At 45.1% G+C, this 20,514-nt stretch overlaps 1 protein-coding gene and 1 pseudogene across 1 annotated transcript in view; both read left to right on the forward strand.

Moving 5' to 3' along the window:
* Window positions 1-2,308: 2,308 nt before the first annotated feature.
* LOC149310144 (tumor necrosis factor receptor superfamily member 16-like) overlaps window positions 2,309-20,514 on the forward strand; it is a 40,752-nt gene continuing 22,546 nt past the window's right edge. The window contains exon 1 of the mRNA XM_089534028.1: window positions 2,309-2,407. Coding sequence (XP_089390154.1) covers window positions 2,309-2,407 — 99 coding nt within the window. The remainder of the gene's footprint in view (window positions 2,408-20,514) is intronic.
* Window positions 19,233-19,374, forward strand: LOC149310145 (U1 spliceosomal RNA; annotated as a pseudogene).

Consider the following 20,514-nt stretch of genomic DNA (forward strand, 5'->3'; position numbering starts at 1 on the left):
TTCCTCAAGGTTGCTCAAGGTTGTCCAGAATTGCATAGGATGGAGCCATAGAGTTAAAGCAGTGCCGCCGTGTGCCTTCAAATCGTTTCTGACTTATGGCAACCCTATCGCAGGGTTTTCTTGGCACGCTTCTTCAGAGGGGGTTTGCCATTGCCATCCTCTGGGGCTGAGAGAGTGTGACTCGCCCAAGGCCATCAAGGTCTGACATCTTCCAAAATCCAGAATTGTCCATACTGGTGGCTGAAGTAGGGACACCTTTGCTTTCTGATGGTTCAGCGTACAGACTTTTTGTTTCTTGCACAAAGTAATGGTATGACACTCATCCCTCCACATTTGCGGCTTTGACTTTTGCAGAGGAAAATCACCGATTTTATTAATATGTTCTTTCTAGGAATATCTAGGTCCTCCAGCGCAACTCTATGGTCAATTTTAACCAAAAGCCGCAGTGAAGGACCTGGAGATTCCTAGAGAGGACACTCCGCCAGGCATTTGTAGGTCCTCCAGCACATTTCGATGGCCAATGTCTGGCAGGTGTTGACCTCAGAGTTGCACTGGAGGAGATTCCTAGAGAGGTGTTCTCTCAGGTAAAAACATTGTGGTTTTGTTATTTGTGGGTTTTCCACATTCATGGGGGCCCTGTGCCCCTAACCCCTGCGAATGTGGAGGGATGAGTGTACAATTACTATTATTATATTACACATACCCCACTTTCTAAGTGATGCTTTCTTCTTATTCTAGTCTTGGCTTACAACATTCTTTTTTTGGTGAAGAATTGCCACTTCTAAGGCCCATATTGCATGTCCAAGAAGGCTAAAATCTTCTCCAACTACACACTGAGTCTCCCTTATCCAGACTTTCAAAATCTGACATATTCCAAAATCCAAAACTGTCTATATGAGTGGCTGAAATAGGGACACTTTTACTTTCTGATGGTTCAGTGTACCTAAACTTTGTTTCTTGCACAAAGTAGTAGTAGTAGTAGTAGTAGTATACATACCCCTCTTTCCCCCCAAAATTGGGACTCAACGTGGCTCTTTCTTATTATTCTAATCTTGGCTTGTATTATTTGTTGATCAAGGATTGCCACTGCTAAGTCCCATATTGTATGTCCAAGGAGGCTGAAATGCTCTGCAACTACAGGCTGAGCCTCCCAAATCCCAGATTCTAAAACCAGAAATATTCCCCAATCCAAAGTGGTCCACATGGGTGGCTAAGAGAATGGTGCATTTGCTGTATGATGGTTCGGAATAAACATTTATTATTATCATTATTATTATTATTATTACCATCATTATTCATACCCCACTTCCCCCCCCCCCAAAATGCATTTTGCATTCCTTTTTGACCAAGGCTTGCCACCTCCAAGGCCCCTCTTTCATGTCCAACAAGGAGACTGAGATGTCCTGCGGCTCCTTGTCTGTGGCAAAGGCTGTGGCAAACCTAAAGCAGACCCTGGCCCTGGGATGCCACCCCACTTTGCCCTTGCCAGGCAGGGGTGGCCTCGATGGCCCTGCGGTGTGTCTGTGTGCATTGTGTGTCTGTGTGTGTTTTGGGGGGGATTGTGAGTGCAAGAAGAGAAGGAGAGCATCAGAGCAGCCCCACCCTTGGGAGGAGCAAAGGAGGAGGAGAGAAGGAGTGAATGAAAGAAAGAAAGGAGGAGAGAGAGAGAGAGAGAGAAGTCCTCCGAGGAGGAGAGGCAGCAGTCCAAAAAAAAGGAGGAGGAAGAGGCTGAGGAGGAAAGGCAAGGAAGGCGTTTCCCTGCCTTGCCACCCGCAAGAAGAGCCCTGCTGCTGCTGCTGCTGCTGCTGCTGCTTTGCAACCTCCTCCTCCTCCTCCGGGGCTTCTGGCTGGAAAAGGAAAGGAAAGGAAAGGAAGAAGCAGCAGAAGACAAAAGAGGCCCTTCCTTGCCTCCGTCCTTCTTGCCCCTGCCTTGCCTTGCCTTGCCTTGCCTTGCCCTTCCTTCTCTGGCTCCTTTGGGCCAGGAGCTGCCCCTTTGGGGGCTTCTTGGGGGTCCCTCTGGGCAACAGCTGGAGCCTCCTCTTCTCCCTCTTCCTCCTCCACTGCTTTGGATTTCTTGGAGAAAGAGAACGGAGCCCTCCTCCTCCTCCTCTTCTTTCCTACTTGGGAGACAGAGGTTAGGAGAAGTCTGGGGAAGTGGGGCCAGTTTATAGTCTCTATCCATCAGTTCTTTCTTTCTTTCTTTCTTTCTTTCTTTCCTTTTCCTTATTCTATCCCCGGAGCCAGAAGCCTCTCTTCCTCCACTTCTGCTTGACTTTGCTTTCAAAAAAGCCAGCTTAGCGCGCAAGGGATGCGGATCCGCAGGAACGGTTGCCCCGGGATGGAAGCGCGACAGGTCCGGTTCCTCCTGGCTTCGCTCCTGGTGCTGCTTCGAGTCCTGGATCCGAAGGTAAGTCTCTTACCATTGTCTTCCTACAGCCATCTTCACACCAGATAAATATGGCTGCATCCACACTGGAGAAACAATCCAGTTTGGCACCGCTTTAACTTGTTATCTGGCTCTTTGTTATGGAGTTAAAGAGTTAAAGTGGGGCCAAACCGGGTTATTTCTCCAGTGTGGATGCATCCTATATCTCTATCTCTGAGGCTGAGAAAGTGTGACTTGGCCATACACACAAACATAAGGGTTGAGTATCTGGATTTCCAAAATCCAAAATTGTTTATATGGATGGCTGAGAGAGGGATGCTTTTTCTTTCTGATCATTGAGTGTATACCCAAACTTTGCTTCATCCCAACATTATTTTAAAGTGTATATGTATAAAATTACCTTCAGGCCATTCTGTGCATGAGATGTACACAAAGCACAAATGAGATTCGTGTTTAGACTTGTACAATAACATGCACAAAACAGCGATGCCTTTATTTTGGGACCATGCAAAATGCACAATAGACATGTTGGGATGTGATTCCCTGGATCCGTTGAGACCGAGGTCAGATACCCTGGATCTAAGATATATAGGGGGAGACAGCATGGCATAGTGGTTTGAGTGCTTGACTCTAGAAGACCAGGTTTCACATCCCCCCTTGGAGATGGAAACTGCCAGGTGACACTTTCTCAGCCTAAAAGGAATGCTATGTCAAGATTCTTGCATGTTTGGAAAGCATGTCCTATGATGGGTGGCCCTGTGGGTATGTTTAGCCTGGAGGAGAGAAGGCTAAGAGCATGTGCAAAGTACAGTACTTCACTTGGGCCGAAACAATTAAATTCAGTGAGCCACTTGGGTCCCTCCTGGGAGAAAGGCGGCATATGAATGAAGTAAATAAATAAATAAAATATAAACAATGAATGCACAGCTATAGGGTGGGTGACACCTGACTTGACAAACAGTACATGAGAAAGTGGTCCAGGCACCACAGTAGACCACAAGTTGAACATGAGCCAGTAGTGTGATGCGGCAGCTAAAAAAGCCAATATGATCCTAGGCTGCATCAATTGGAGTGTGGTGTCTAGACAGAAGGAAGTAATAGTGCTGCTGTTTTGGTCATCTGGAATCTTCTGTCCAGTTGTGGACACCACAAATCAGGAGGAATATTGACAAGCTGGAGCAAGTCCGAAATGGTGGTCTGGAAACCATCAAGAGGTTTAGGAAGATGAGAGAAGAGAAGGTTAAGGGGTGATAGGATAGCCATGTTTAAATATTTGAAAAGATGTCATATGGAAGAAGGAGCAAGCTTGTTTTCTGCTGCTCTTGGGAATAGGAAACGGAGGAATGGATGCAAGCTCCAGGAAAAGAGATTCCACCTCAACATTAGGAGGACCTTCCTGACAGTAAGGGCTTTTTCAATAGTGAAACACACTCCTTCCTCACAGAATAATGGAGTCTCCTTCTTTGGAGGTCTTTAAGCAGAAGCTGGATGGCCATCTGTCAATGGGGATGCTTTGATTGTGAATTCCTGCATGGCAGAATGGGGTTGGACTGGAGGGCCCTTGGGGCTTCTTCCAACTCTATGATTCTAAGACTCTATGTTTAGCCTGGAGAAGAGAAGAAACGATTAAGAGGTGATATGATAGCCTTAAATATTTGAAGGGGTGACATACTGAGGATGGAGCAAACTTGTTTTCTGCTGTTCCAAAGAATAGGACACAATGGAGCAATGGATGCAAGCTCCAGGAAAAGAGATTCCACCTCAACATTTGGAGGAACTTATTGATGGTAAAAGGTAAAAGGTGTTCAACAGTGGAATACGCTGCTGCCTAAGGAGTGTGGTAGATTCTCCTTTGGAGGTTTTTAAACAAAGGCTGGAGGGCCATCTGTCACAGGAGTGCCTTGATTCTGTGTCCCTGCATGGCAGAATGGGGCTGGACTGGATGACCCTTGGGGCCTCTTCCAAGTCTAGGATTTCATGATCCTCTGAAGAAATTTGGCCACGAAAGACTAGGAGAGGTTTGCCAGAAGGCAGAGTTGACTTGAAGACACTCAACAGCAAAGTCTGTAGTGTGAGTCCTGGTTTTGTAACTTCAACCCTAGTAATTTGGAAGGTGAGTTTGTGGCTTGAAACCTAGGATCTGATTAAGTGGGGCGGAGTGAGTGCTAAACTTTGACTGGCAGGCCAGGGTTCAAATCCTCATTTGTCCATGGAAGCCCTCTGGGTCTATTCTCTCAAACCTGGAAGAAAGCGATAGCAAATCCCCTTTGGATAAATTATACCAGGAAAACTCACAGCATCAAAAGCGCATTGACTTGTTCATCCTCCAATGTGATATATGCCATCCTATGCCAGCAGTAGCAATGCCTTAGGGTCATTATAAGTTGGAAATGACTTGAAGGCACACAACAACAGTAACAACAAATGCCAGCAATGCCTCTTTACATTATACAAGCAGGACTGTCTCTATGCAGAGAGAGTTAATGGATACAAATCTGATATTACAAATAACAGCACAGCAAACCCAGTTGCAGAACATTTCAAGATTCCTGGAGATACAACAAGTTGCAGTCCTTGAACAAGGGAATTACAAGGGAAGACTAGAAAGAAAAACAGCTGAACTGAATGATATGCAAAGGCAATGGCTGCATGACACACTACATGTAATGCAAGAGTCCTTGCTCCTGCAGATATAGGAAAATGAATCTTCTCAGAAGGAGGTTTGAACACAGGGAAACTGGCTTTTGCTAAGCAGATTTATAGTTTTCAGACGTCGATACATCAAGATCTCAAAGACCTGTATCACCTCTTGCAGCCCTTTGAAAATGTAGGGCAGGGGATATGATTTGCATCTTTCTGGATCCTGTTGCAGTCAGCCCTCCACATCTGCATCTTTGACATTTGCGGATTTGATTATTTGGAGATTTGATCACTACGATCTCTCTAGGAATTTTTGAGGTCAATGTAGTGTAGTGGTTTGAGCGTTGGACTGTGATCCTGGAGAACAGGGTTCGAATCCTGGCTCAGCCGTGGGAACCCCCTGGGTGACCTTGAACAAGTCACATTCTCTCAGCCTCAGAGGATGGCAATGCCAAATCCCCTCTGAAGAAACATGCCAAGAAAACCCCTTGATAGGCTCACCTTCTGTTGTTGTTGTGTGCCTTCAAGTCATTTTTGACTTCTGGCGACCCTAAAGTGAACCTATCATGGGGTTTTCTTGGCAAGGTTTGCTCAGAGGAGGTTTGTAGGGTCACTATAAGTCAGAAACAGCACGCAACAACATGAATCTCTAGGTCCTCCAGGGCAACCCAAGCTGGAGGACCTAGAGATTCATGGAGGTTTCTCTAGGCATTTATAGGTCCTCTAGTGTGATTCTGTGGTCAGCTTCCAGCAGATGTTGACCACAGAGTTGTCCTGGAGGACCTAGAGATTCCTAGAGAGGTGTTCTCCCAGGTTACAAATTGCAGATGCTGGCGAAACGTCAGGAAGAAACTTCTAGAACATGGCCACATAGCCCCAAAAACCCACAAAAAGCTACAAATTATTTTGTTTTTACTTTGTGTTTCTTCCACTTTCACTGGGTTCATCGTCCCTGACCCTGGCAAATGTGGAAGGCCCACTGTATTGTCCATCCCACTCCCACAACTTTATAAATATACTTTATAACCAGAGGTCTTACATCACTCAGTACTGCATCCAAAGAAGTAGGTTCATATCCATGAAACTGTATGCAAAAATAAAGACCAGTTAGTCTTAAAAGTCCTGCCTCCCTCTGTCCCTCCTGTTTTCTCAGGAAAACTCTGTGAAAAGCTTCCCTTAGGGTTCACATAAGCCAGAAACAGCTTGAAAGCAAGCCATATGGGGCTTTATAGGTCATAGCTACCACCTTGAATTGTGCCTGGAAGCAGGCCAGTAGCCAGCATCAATAGAAGGATAGTGTCTGGTTCAAAGGGAGTAATAGTACCGCTTTACTCTGCCTTGGTCAGGCCTCACATGGAATATTATGTCCAGTTCTGGGGTTCACAATTCAAAAAGGATGTTGAGAAGCTGTGTGTCCAGCGAGGGTGACCAAGATGGTGAAGGGTCTGAAAACCACCAAACCCTATGAGGAGCACCTGAGGAAGCTGAGTAGGTTTAACCTGGGGAAGAGAAGGTTAGGAAGGGACACAATGGGTTAAGAGCCAGCAGTGTGGTGCGGCAGCTAAAAATGCCAATGTGATTCTAGGCTGTCAAGAAGTTCCTTCTAAAGTCCAATCGAAATCCACCCAAGTCATTTATCAGTGTTATGGATGAAGACATAGAGGGATTGCTTATGAAATTTGCAAATGGCACCAAATTAGGAAGAGTAGTTTATACCCCAGAGGAGAAGATCAAAATTCAAAATGCCTAAATAGATTAGAAAGCTGGGCCAAAGATAACAAAATTTCAACACGGAGAAATGTAGTATGTTAAACCTAGGGGGGGGGGAAATAAAATGCACAGATATAGGATGAGGGACACCTGGCTTGACAACAGTACATATGAAAGGGATCTAGGAGCCCTAGTAGACCACAAGTTGAACCTGAGTCAATAGTGTGAAACGGAAGCTATAAAGACCAACGCGAATCTAGGCTGCATCAACAGAAGTATAGTGTCTAGACTGAGAGATGGCATAGCACCACTTTAATCTGCTTTGGTCAGACTTCACCTGGAATAATACTGTGTCCAGTTCTGTGTCCAAAACCATTCAAGAAGGTTGTGGACAGGCTGGATCATTTCCAGAGGAGTGCAGCCAAGATGGTGAAGGGTTTGGAAGCCATATCCTATGAAGACAGACTTAGGGAGTTGGGTATGTTTATCCTGATAAAGAGATGGTTAAGAGGTGATACAATAGCCCTGTTTCAGTATTTGAAGAGAGTTGAGGAAGGAGCTATTTTGTTTTTGCAACTCCAGAGAATAGGACACGGAAAAATGTGTGCAAACTATGGGAAAACAGATTCGACCTAAACATTAGAAAGAACTGATGGTGAGAGATGTTCAGCATTGGAAGATGTTCCTGGGAGTCTCCTTCGTTGGAGGTTTTCAAACAGAGGCTGGATGGCCAGCTGTCACAGGGAGGGCTTGGATGGTGTGTTCTTGCATGGCAAAATGGGGTTGGGCTGGATTGCTCTTGGGGGTCTCTTCCATCTATGAGTCAGACTGGTTATACTGGTATACAAACTATTGATCATAGGCTCCTTGGAGCAGGATCTCTTCTACTCTGCAATCCTCCTGTCCTGTGTAAAGTGTTTTGCAAAATAAAACACTGCTTGTTTGCTTGCGTCTTACGTTTTTAAAATACATTCTAGTGGCCAGGTTGTCCAAACATGGAATATACAGTTGCCTGTTATCAAAGGCTGAGTTGCAAGCTTGCTAGATTTGTGGTGGAGTCTGCTTCTTTGGAGGTTTTCAAACAGATGGCCATCTGTCACAAGGAGGGTTTGGATGGTGTCTTCCTACATGGCCAAAGGGGGCTGGATTGGATGATCTCTGGGGGATCTCTTCCATCTCTAGGATTCAATGAAATGGGAATAGTGGAAGAACCTCTGGTAGGGTTGGCACACTTTCTCTGGACCTGGGGATGAAGCCCCATCTTTTCATTGCATGTCTTCACATCAGGAGCCCTGACATCTTGTCTTCCTTCCCTCCCGGGGCTTCGGAGGCCCTCTCAAGCCTGGCTCGAATTAAAGGTCGGGATGATGGTATGCATGTGAGAAAGAAGACTGGCTAAGGCGGCCCTCCTGCTCCTTCCCTCTTCCCAGGATTAATGTGGAACACATTTCTTCTGGTCTGGTATTAACATTTCTGCCCAGCCAAGCCCTGTAATTATGCGGTCAGACCCTATAAAAGCGGCCTTTATCCTTCCTACTTCCTGGGGAAGGTAATTAACATGGCCTGGCGAAAGAATTTTATTTTATGCCCTCTCTCTCTCTCTCTCTCTCTCTCTCTCTCTCTCTCTCTCTCTCTCTATATATATATATATATATATATCTGTTCTTATTAGCTGCAATTTTCAGCTGCTGGTGGCGACAAGGGGAGAGGGGGATTATTGTTTAGATGGCACAGCAAGAGATGTTTTCGAGGAGGCCAAAAATATGCAACGAATGCAGAGAGGAGACTGGATTCTTCTTCTATGTTTTAGCACCAAAACTGCCCAAGGGGAAATTTATACTTTGTAGAAAGTTGGGATGAGAAGATTGAGGCATCCAGTGGTTTCTGTGTCACGTGGGAGACAAATCTGCTCCGGATTTTAGTGTAATTTGTATAAAAAGTCCCAGATTCATCCTCCTCCTTTAAAGTTTGTACTAACAAAAAAATAAAGTTCGTACTAAAGCACAGAACAGGTTTACTGCCCCACTGACATACATACAGGCTGCATCTGCACTGCAGAAATAATGCAGTTTGACACCGCTTTAACTGCCATGATGCCATGCTATGGAATCCTGGGATTTGTAGCACAAAGAGCTCAACCTCAACTGTTTGGTGATTCAAATAGTTAAAAGGAACTGTCCACCCAACTATCAAAGGGACCCTGTCTCCAAAACAGGGCAATTCCTTCAAAGTTCAGACTGCTACCTGGAGCAGATTCTACAGACCCCAAAGTTGCCAGTGCTAAACAGGTACGGTCCAAACACCCTTCCTTGCCCATTCCATCTCTAATCATATGATTATAAACATCATTAAAATATTATCTGGTTGTAATTCTAAATGATTCCACGGTTCTAATTCTACCCCAATGCAAACAATCCATTGCAAAATACAAAATGCAAGCGAAGCCAGCCTGCCTTATCCAACGCAGGTGGATCCTATATAAACATCCGCTTGCATCACTTGCTGCTTCCCATGCCAAATAAATCTGGAAATTTCTTGGCAGGCGCAACAATGTGCATTCATTTGGCACAGAAAAAGAGCAGCAACTCAATTTGCTTGTTTGCAGTTTTGCCTAGATTCCTTCCTTCCTTTGGAGAAACACAAGTTTTTAAAGAAAGGGTTTGCAGAAGCCAACGGTGCTCTTTTTATTCGTTTTAACTGTAGAGGTCAAGTCTCCTTTATCCAGAATTCCAAAATCCGAAACCGTTTTCATGTGTGGCTGAGATAGTGACATCTTTAGTTTCTGTTGGTTCGTTGTGCACAAACTTTGTTTCCGTGCGTAACAGTATTAAAACATATTGTACAAAACTACCTTCAGGCCATGTGTATAAGCTGTACATGACACATAAATGAATTTTGCATTTAGACTTGAGATCCATCTTCAAGATATCTCATTATTAATATGAAAATATTCCAAAATCCCCCCAAATTAAATAAATCCAAAATCCAAGTGTGACGTTGTACAATAATCTTTTCGTGAGGACAGCATAAGGATCAGATAATGACAGAATAATTGGGACGTTGTCTGACAATCTGCGCAATTGCGCGATAAAGACGGGAGCGATCTGCTTCGCTCCTGTTGTGCGATAATCTCCAATGCCTTGGAGGTTGGTGGAGTCTCCTTCTTTGGATGTTTGTAAATAGAGGCTGGATGGCTATCGTTGGGAGAGCGTTGATTGTGTCTTCCTGCATGGCCAAAGGGGATTTGGTTGGATGACCCCTTGGGATACCTTCCAACTCCATAGACCTAAAGGAAAGCAGTCCCAAAACCCTGAAAGCTAGAGAGCTAGGAGCCTGAGATCTAAGAGACAGGTGGCTATTTTGCACAGATGTCAGGATTCCTGAGTCTTGTTTCCATTGGTGTTATTCCAGAGACAGGCTTTCATCCTATCATTTTTTTGCTTAAAGGTTAAAAGGTAGGCAGGGAAATGCAGGTTGAGTTGAATTAATTCTTCAAGACGTGATGAACATGAGATCAATTGAGGGGTGAGAGAAGGCGGTGGGCATGCAACGCTCACCTGGAACGCAGGAGCAAAAAAGATCCTTCTGCAAATAGTTTTGGGCTCTGTAGAAACATGCCCAGGGAAAGAAAGAGTCAAAGAAGTCCAAAGAGGAAGGCTGGGCTTACAGTAGGAAGGAAGGGAAGAGCGCCAAGATATAGATGGAAACGGATCCTCAGGCCCCAAGCACAATGCTTTTCGAAAAATACGTGCATTTCCACACAGAAAAATCCAGACAACTGCAATCCACGTTTAGGAGAAATGGTTTTAAAAGCACAATTGCACACCTTCCAACCTTTTTGGATGAAGACATATGTGGCCAAGGTGGCAAAAGTTATGAATGAGATGGCATAGTGATTGAAGTGTTGGACTCTGGAGACCAGGGTTTGATTCCTGGCTCGGCCGTGAACGCCACTGCGTGACCTTGGGAAAGTCACACTCTCTCAGCTTCAGGGGAAGTCAATGGCACATATATAGAAGCACAGAGTTGGAAGGGCAAACCTCCTCTGAATAAATCATGTCAAGAAAACCCCATGATAGAATTAAGTCGGTAATAACTCGAAGGCACACAACAACAGCAACAATGAAAATAAAAGCTAAGAGATTCTGCAGCAGTTTGCTTTTGCCTGAGCTTACTGGCAAAGTCAATACTTTGTACCCCTGTTCTCCCCATGAAGTTAATGGAGTGCAAACTGTTTTTGCACCTTGCACTCAGTTTGCAGCAGTGGAGGTAAACTGAGGATGAAGGGGGGGAAATGGGAGAAAGAGAGAGAAACTGGGACATTGTGAAAGTAGCTGGAAAAGTGGAATGACAAAGGATGAATGGGGACAGTCCTTACCAAATCAGGACAGTTAGAAGTTGTCTTTAAGTCTGACCATCATGGCAGGCATGCCTGGGGGAGACATAGGATCTTCTCAGTTCTGTTCCCAGGCTGTTAAACCTTTTTGCATGGGAGGCTAAGGCTGCATCTACACTGCAGAATCAATGCAGTTGGATACCACTTTTAACTTCCATGACTCAGTGCTATGGAATCCTGGAATTTCTAATTTTGGGAGATGTTCACCTTACCTGTCAGTGCATTCTGGTGCCCCAACAAACTACAAATCCCAGGATAGAGGCATGGAAGTTAAAGTAGCATCAAACGGCATCAATTCTGCAGTGTGGCCATCATTCTGCATAATCTCCTTTTAGGAGTCAAGGGTTTTGGGCTATTTACAGGTTGTTGCCTCTTTAAAGGGAGCATGCGCAGCTGTACATCTCATTTTACTTTTTTTTCATTCAATCCTGTTTTTAACAAAATATCTCATTTAATTTTTCAAAAAAGTTATTCCAGTATATAATACTTTTTGGTGGGAAACTAAAACAATGTTGTTTTGCCTGACCTTTGTTCCTTAAAATCAGGGCTGACCATTCTGGCTATTCTAACCGTCTGTGGTTTTAAAATTATTTTTAAAACATTAGTTAAATCTATTTCTCGTTGTTCTTCTGTGCCTTCATGTTGTTTCTGACTTTATGGCAACCGTAAGGCAAGCCTCTCATGGGGTTTTCTGGGGCTGAGAGAGTGTTTCCATAAGTTGGAAACGACTTGAAGGCACACAACAACCAACAACAAATATTACTTAACATTCCTATTGCAAGCTCCTTGGGGCACAAACTTGTCTGTTGCTTACTTTACACTGGCAGGGGAGGGCAACTGCGCATGGGATAGGGGCCATATTCCCACTTGGCACATAGCCAGCAAGCTGCACCAGCTGTGGTTTGGGCACACTTTGAGTGGCTTTTGGGCCACACAAGATTGCCAAACAATGGGGGGGGCATCTGGGGATTTGGGGCACTGACCTTAGGCATCCCAAGGATGACATGTGGCTTGGGGGCCCCAGCTATGCCCACCCTGGCTGCAAAATGCCAAAGATGTAGGCCACATCCCTGCATCAAGGAGACAAGCACAATTTTACTCTCACAGACTGATGCAGCAATTGAGAAATGCTGCCTTACTAGCGAACTAAGATGTCAAGTAACTTAATGCGCATTATGCATTGAAATACATCCATGTACAGTGTGCATCGGTGCAGAACTCCACTTCTGTGCGCAAAATGGGAAATATAGTTAGCCCTCTGTGTCCATGTAGAGGGATCTTGTAGCACTTTTGAGACTTAACTGAAAAAAGGTGTTGGCAGCATGGGCTTTCGTAGGCTTCAGTCTGCTTCCTCACATATTCAAAAGATATATAAATTCCAAAGAGCAAACCTTGATTTTGTCATTTTATATAAGGGACACCATTTTACAATGCCATTGTATTTCATGGGACTTAAGCATCCCTGGATTTTGGTATCCACAGGGGAGTCCTGGAACCAAACTCCAGCAGATACCAAGGGACCCCTGTACCTCCTTTGCACAAGGGTGCAATATTTCGATCCACAACAATATGACAGTTGATGCCAGCCTCCATCACCAACAGGATGCCCGCTGTCTTGCTGACAATGAATGCGCATTCAGCCAAAAATTCAGATCTTCTCCTGGTTCCCTCACTTTGCAGCCTAATTTCTGGTGATGACTCATTGAGAAATGCGTCAGAGACTTGTCCATTTCTCCCTTTACTCTGTAAAGTCCTACTGATGCATGGAAGATTGTGCATCAGGGAGACGGGGCGTAATTTTATGCTCACAGAGTAATGAGACAGTTGTGCAATGCTGTGTCACTAGTGAATTATGATGTTGTACAACTTAATGCTCATTGCACACTGATATGCATCCATGTGCAATGGGCACAGTGATGCATTCCGAACTCCACTTCAGTGTCCAACTTAGGAAATACCTCTGTTGCACAATGGTGAAACAGTTCAAACCACGGGTCTAAAGTTATTATTGTTGTGGGCCTTCAAGTCATTCCTGACTTGAGCTTCTGTATGGGAAGAATTCCAAAATGTCCTCCATGTCAATCATGACAAAAAAGCGTGAATATATAGTTGTTGTTGTTGCTGCATGCCTTCAAGTCGCTTCTGACTCATGGCAACTCTTAGGCTACCTTCTCATGGGGTTTTCTTGGCAAGATTTGTCCAGAGGAGGTTTGCCATTTCCTTTCCCTGAGGCTGAGAGAGTGGGACTTGCCCAAGGCTACTCTGAGGATTTCCACGGAAAAGCTGGAGTTAGAATCCTGGTCTCCTAGAGTCCTTGGAGTTTATCAGACAAGGGAAATTATAAGTATAATCCAATGGTAATCCGAACGCAATCATGGGGTTTAACGTTATTGTACAGTAGACTGCCACACGCAATTTCGGGCAATGGCAAGCTATTTTCGGACAATGGGAAGTGAGTTCGAATGCAATGCACATTCACGTAAATTTGCTGAACTAGCAAATGCACATGAATGCATTCTGGCCCCACTTTCTTTTCATTCGAAATTAAGAGAAATTCCTCCTGTGTGATAAACTCCCCAGTTCAACATTTGATGCTTGCATCTGTCACCAACAGGATGCCAGCTGCAAACGGCGAATGCACATTCTGCTAAAAGAAATGGCAGATTCTCGAGGAGCAACCCTCTCCCGTTGCCCTGGCTTTGCACCCTGGTTTATGGCCGTGACTCAGTGGAAAATGCTACAGTGGAAAAAGTTTGCTTCCTACACAGAGTTGCTCCTTCCAGCTGCTGTTTTCATCATGTTCCATCAAGCTGCTTTTTCATATATGGGGGTGGGGGAAACACGCTTCCAAGAGAGAAAGCATCTTGCCTGGTCTGTCTAGCTTCTCTGGCTTTGGGGCGCATGCAGAGAGGAAGAGGCGAGAGAGATCTGAACCCTGGAAGCAGAGATGCCAAATTTCCCAACATTTGGAAGCCATTGGCGGAATTGATGTTATTTTATTTTAGAGGAAACGAAATGCTTAGAAAAAAATTTAAAACGCAATACAGTCAGGTATGGAATCTTTATCCACAGATAAAATTGAGTTATTTTAGATTTTGGAATTCCAGACAAGGGAAATCCTTGGGCAAATCACACTCTCTTGGCCTCAAAAAAACCCCATGATAGGATCGCAATAATTTGGAAACTACGTCAAGGCACACAAGAACAAGGAACTAATTAATATTCTGTGTTTTTTCCTCATTCTGGGGCTGAAGGAGCTTTCCAAAAATTAAAACAGATGCAGCTAAAGATTTTGCATCTACAAAAGCTGAAAAATATATGATCAAACTATTTAAATAGTTGGAAGCATTGCCTTTAAAAAGAAGAAACCGAATATAAACAGCCCAGCACATGAAAGGCACGTATCCCCCCTAAAGCAGACAGTCCTCAAAAACGTGCCAAAACTTGCCTAGAAAAGAATAGCAGGGAAGAGCATCTAGGAAGAGGTGCCCCGAGTGTCTTTACATTATTATTTGGGTTTACTTATATGCCACCTGTTGACTAAATCGGACCCACACCGACTCACAAAAGATACACCATGAAACCCTCGGATTTGCAGTTTAAGGGAGAAATGTTTAGCATTCTCAGCCAGTGAGTTTTGGTGCCTCTCCAAACTACAAGCCCCAGCCAGGACCCCAGAAGGTGGGCTCTCTTACTATTTCACCACCCCATTTGTGGATTATAAAACAATGCTGGGATGTGTCACAAGGGACGACTGGTCTATGTTTGATCCGTATGTGGAGCAGAAACAAGAAACAGGACTTGAAATTGCAGATGTTGCTGTCTGCTGAGCATGAAACCCATTCCAAAGTCCACATTGTGGTCATACTTTTGCCCAGGCAACCAAAAAGACACAAAAATCTCTCGTGTAAGCTTCTGAAATGCGTGATGATAATGATGAAGAAATGTGTGTCTTTATGTCAAAACGTTTGCCCTGAGATTGTTGTGGATCTTTGGCTGGCCTCATAAAATCACTGAAACTAAGATTTCCATCCCAGCCAATAATCTCAGAAACTATCATAAAGAATTTGAACCTAAATTTTATATACAAATAGGTTTGTTGTTATGTGGCTTTCAGTTCCCAACTTATGGCAAATCTTGTTGTTGTCATTGTCGTTGTTATTGTGTGCCTTGAGGTCATTTCCGACTTATGGTGACCCCAAAGCAAATCTATCACGGGGGTTTCTGGGGCTGAGAGAGTGTGATTTGCCCAAAGGCACCCATGGCTGAGTGGGAAACCGAACCCTGGTCTCCAGAACTGAAGTTCAAAACTCAACAACTCTGTGTGTGTGATGTGTGCCTTCAAGTTGTTTCCGACTTATTTCAACCCTAAGGTGAAGCTATCATGGGTGTTCTTGGCAAGATTTATTCAGATGAGGTTTTCCATGGCCTTCCCTTGAGGCTGAGAGTGTGTGACTTGCCCAAAGTCACCCAGTGGGCTCTATGGCTGAGCTGGGAATTGAACCCTGATCTCCAGAATTGCAGTCCTACACTCAAACCACTGCACCACACTGCCTATACCACACTATTTTAATCTATCACAGGGTTTTATGTGGCTTTCCCAAGGTCACTTATGGTGGAGTAGGAAATTGAACCCTGATCTCCAGAGTCAAAGTCAATGCTCAGGCTGCCTATACCACACTATTTTAACCCATTATGAGGTTTTCTGAGGCTGAGAGAGTGTGCTTGGCCCAAAGTCACCAGTGGTAACTCTTATTGTAGGCTATTCTTGGCAAGAGGAGGAGGATGCCCTATGAGGAGAGACTTAGGGAGCTGGCTACTCTTTGGGGGAATGAAGTTTCCAGAATCCCCTAAAACAGATGGAACCGTGTCCTATGAGAAATTATTTAGGGAGCTGGGGTGTTTAGCCTGGAGAAGAGAAGGTTAAGAAGTGATATGATAGCCCTGTTTAAATACTTGAAGGGTTGCCACATTGAGGAGGGAGCAAGCTTGTTTTCTGCTGCTCCAAAGAACAGGACCTGGAAGAATGGATGCAAGCTGCAGAAAAAGAGATTCCACATCAACATTAGGAGGAACGTCCTGACAGTAAGGGCTGTTCGACAGTGGAATAAGTTGCCTTGGAGTGTGATGGAGTCTCTTCCTTTGGAGGTCTTCAAACAGAGGCTGGATGGCCATCTGTCAGGGTGCTTTGATTGAGAGTTACTGCATGGCACAATGGGGTTGGACTGGATGGCCCCTGTGGTCTCTTCCAACTCTATGATTCTAGGATTCTATTGTATGTAACCATAGTAAGCCATTGCAGTGTAGTGGTCTGAGTGCTGGACTACAACTCTGGAGACCAGGGTTCAAATCCTGTCTTAGCCATAACACTCACTGCAAGTCACACTCTCTCAGCCTCAGAGGAAAGCAATGGCAAATCCCCTTGGAACAAATCTTACCAAGAAAACCCAAGATAAATTTGCCTTAGGGTCACCGTAAGTTGGAAATGGCTTGAAGGCACACAACAACAGCAACAACAATATTCTAATAATTTCTGGAGTAAAACGCTTCCTAAACTTCTAATAATTTCCAGAGTAAAATGCTCAGCAGCATCACATACTTGGATAGATATAGGAAACCATTTATCTAATTATAGATAAAATCAGCACTAATACAGCTTGTAATTGCTTTGTCGCATTCCTGTTTTGTACTGTTTTATTTAGTAAGACATGTTTCTGTGTTTTGTATGTGGCAGGGGTTCGAGTTGAGCCCTCCCACTTCATCTCTAGCCAGAAGGTCTTCAAAAAGTTAGTTTTGGGACTACAGCTCCCAGAATCCCTCTGTGGCCAGGTGCCTGAAAAGTAGATTTTTTTCAGATAGAAGATTATATGTGCTCCTGAGCTGAAAACATGCCAAAGGATTGCTTTAGCTCTGGGTTCTTGCATTTAAAGGGGGTTAGTCTGGATGACCTTTGGAGTCCCTCCCAACAAAAGGTTAGTTTGGGGAACTGCAGCTCCCAGAATCGCCCTGCGAATGGGCCGGGGGATTCTGGGCATCCATGCTAAAAGGTAGATATGCGCCCATAGGTTGACAACCTGCCAAAGAGATGCTTTAGTGTTGGAGTCTTGCATTTACAGGGGTTTAGTCTGGATGATCTTTGGAGTCCCTCCCAACCCAGTGATGCAGGTGCTGCAGTTCAAGGGAGGCTTGTTTCTCCACAGCTTTTCTTTCAGAAGATGAAAGCACAGGAGACCTGTTTAACCAGTACAGCCTTTCCTGTGTATCATGGGAGAGGAGGGTGATGCATTTTTGCAATCCGGTGTGTATGTGTGTGTGTTTGTGTGTTGGGGGGAATGCAGAGGACAAGTTTTCCCTCCGGCTTCAAAAGCCACACACCATGCTGTTCTTTTTTTAAAGAGAGAGCGAGAGAGCATCTCCAGGTGTTTTGCATTGATGAAGGAATGTCAGTCTCCCTCCTTTCCCATCAGCCTGGCCTGCCGGCGGGTCCTTAACTCTTCCCAGTTCCTAGAAATGGGTAAAACCAGGGCAGGGTGATTCATGCACTAGGAAAGCAGGAAAAAATAGAAATAGAAAAGAATTATAGAGTCGAAAAGGATCCCAAAGGTCAGCCCAACCCTCTGCCAATGCAGGCATCCACAGCTAAGTGCATCAAGGGGGTGCTATTAGGTAGCATCTGGTTTGCAAAACAGATGCTGTTATTCTTTTTCTTGCATTGATATTCCGGAGCTCAGCTCTGAGGAGATCAGAACCATCCAGCTTGGTGTGGCGGACTGAATTTCTACCTACATGGCTGCTAGATGTGCTGCACTACAGCCCCCATCATCCCCAGCCAGTGGGGTCACAAGGGCTAGATGTCATAGGAAATGAAGTCCAGTTTGGGATTGTCCGGATTGAAAAAGGTTTATTGGCCATGCTGGGGCTATAGTTCAAAAATTGTAGTTCAAAAAAAAGGAACTTTGACAAGCCGTGAAGAGCAGGATAGCGTCTTCTGTGGGGTATAATGCAGGTCTGGAATGTGGGTCCAATGGACACCTGGTTGCAATGAGCAAAAGTGGATAAAGATGTGATGAGGCCATGGGCATCAGCAAGGGAGTGCAAGGAGTGTGGAGCGCACTAGGGCCGCATTCCCACTTACAAATAAATCGCTTTGTGATCTGAATTGATAAATTGGTTCAGCAGTGGAGTGTGGTTCAAACTACATTTGCCCTGATCGCATTTTCTTGCTGCAAAATAAAATAAAATAACCCACTTGTGGTTCACATTGACAAGTGAATCGATTCGAAATGGACCCGCTCCAACTGGCCAAAGGGCAAATTTAAATTGATTCTGATCCACATCTGGTTCACACTTATGCGGAATCTATTTATCCAAAAAGGCGTGGGTTAAATGGGTCTAGTGTGTGGCCCCCCTCTTTGAATTGCTTCAGCGATTCAGTTCAAGTGCGAACCATGGTAATTTAAACCGGTGCAAACCAATTTGTGATCTGGTTGGGAATGAGGCCTAGGTGACAACTCAGAGGGGGAATGTCCATCTCAGCCCCTCTGCTGCCAGCCTGGGGGGCTCTGCAAAAAGGAAGATGATGCCACCATTGTAGAGCATTGCCCTGCCCTGCCTTCCCTTTCCTTCCATCCCTTGCCTTTCCAGGGCTGGGCAGGTGAGGCAGCAGAAGAGTAGCGCAGTCCATTGCCTCACCCACTTACCTGTGTGTGTCTTTCTGGTTCTTTCAGGACAGGCAGGGCACTGAGAGGGAAGGAAGGGAGGGTTGGGTGATCCACAGCTTTGCCCACCTGTTCAGACATCTGAGTCTGGCTGCTCCAGCCAGACTCGGATGGTTGGACAGATGGGCAAGGCAGTGGACTACCCAACGCTCCCTTCCTTCCGTCCCATTGCCCTGCCTGTCCAGAAAGACCCAGACGGACAAGTGTATCTGATTTAAGATTGCACAAGCCCCAGGCTGCCAGCGTAAACCAGCTTGCAAGCCTTGAAGTGCAGCCTAGGAGATTCCATGTGCTCCTTAGTGGCAGGTGGAGAGTTGGATCCACTGTTGCACTACAGGAGTGTTCACTCATCTGTACTACTTGGTGCACTGTTGGTGGCACAGTACTTACCTGGCAGGGAAGACATCATGATCATGAAGGTGGTTTTCCCAGGGTGAGGTTCCATTGCATTCCAGGAGTGCTGACCCCTGCGATTTCCCCAAATGTGGGAAACACGACTGCATAATTTGTGGTACTGCACTGCAGCAGAACTCTATAGCTGGCACAATAGCGCTATCCTGTACTGCAGCAGCACATTATCAGTGGTGCATTACCACATTCCTGTTCCTCAATGCCACACTGTTGTCGACACACAAGTGTGATCCTGTACAGTGCAGATGCACTCTTAGTGATGCGGTAGCAGAGTGCAATACTGCAATGACACGCTGTTGGTGGCACAGTAGTACAAATTCAATACCTTATCTGCCAGTATTTCACAGATGAAAGTTGGGACACCTGTGGCCAAGCAACATCAGATCGTGGTCAAGATGGCAAAAGTAAGGAAGCACAACAAGTTAGGAGAGTCTGTAGCAGTTTGCTTTTGCTTTCTACAGGGAAGGATAAGATTCTCCTTTCCTCTTGGCTGAGTTGAATACAAACTGCTTCTGCATTCTGAACTCGGGTTGCATCAATTGGAATAAGCTGAGGTCAAAGGGGGGAGTAGGAGAATGAGAGAGAAACAAACATTTTTTAAATCAGGGGTAGGAAACCTGTGGCCCGCGGGCCGGATGCGGCCTGGCAAGGCCTTGGGACTGGCCCCAGCCTGGTCCTGCCGCCGATTGCCGCCGGAGCCTTTGGCCTCTTGCGTGAGGGCGTGGGGCCTTTGGCCTATCAGGAGGAGGCGGGCAAGGGGGGCAAGTGGCGGGCAAGGGGGGGGCAAGTGGCAGGCAAGGGGGGCAAGCGGCGGGCAAGGGGGGCAATTGTCTATAGAAGCTCTGAAACATGCATTTATATTAACATTTTTTTAAAATCAGCAAATTTTTTAAAAAGTGTCCCCCATTTGAAAAATTTGTCCTACATTTGTCCTGGTTTATTTATTTATTTTTTAAATTATTTAATTATTTATTTTTGGGCTTCAGCCCCCCCAGTTGTCTGAGGGACAGCAACCTGGCCCCCGGCTCAAAAAGGTTGCCTACCCCTGTTTTAAATGGTTGAAAAAGTGAGATGACAAAGGTTTAATTGGGACTATCCTTGCCAAACCACTCCTCTCCTCTGATTCAGTTTGCTCTGAGCTGAATGCAAGTTCCTTTTGCACTACTTTTGCAGCAATTGAAGTTGAGAATGGAGGAGGAAAGTGGAGGGAGGAAAGAGAGACTGGGATATTTTAAAAGCTGATTTTGCAGCAA

Source organism: Sceloporus occidentalis, unplaced genomic scaffold, assembly GCF_023333645.1.
Source record: "Sceloporus occidentalis isolate IW3139 unplaced genomic scaffold, rSceOcc1.0.p SCAF_7, whole genome shotgun sequence".
NCBI lineage: Eukaryota > Metazoa > Chordata > Lepidosauria > Squamata > Phrynosomatidae > Sceloporus > Sceloporus occidentalis.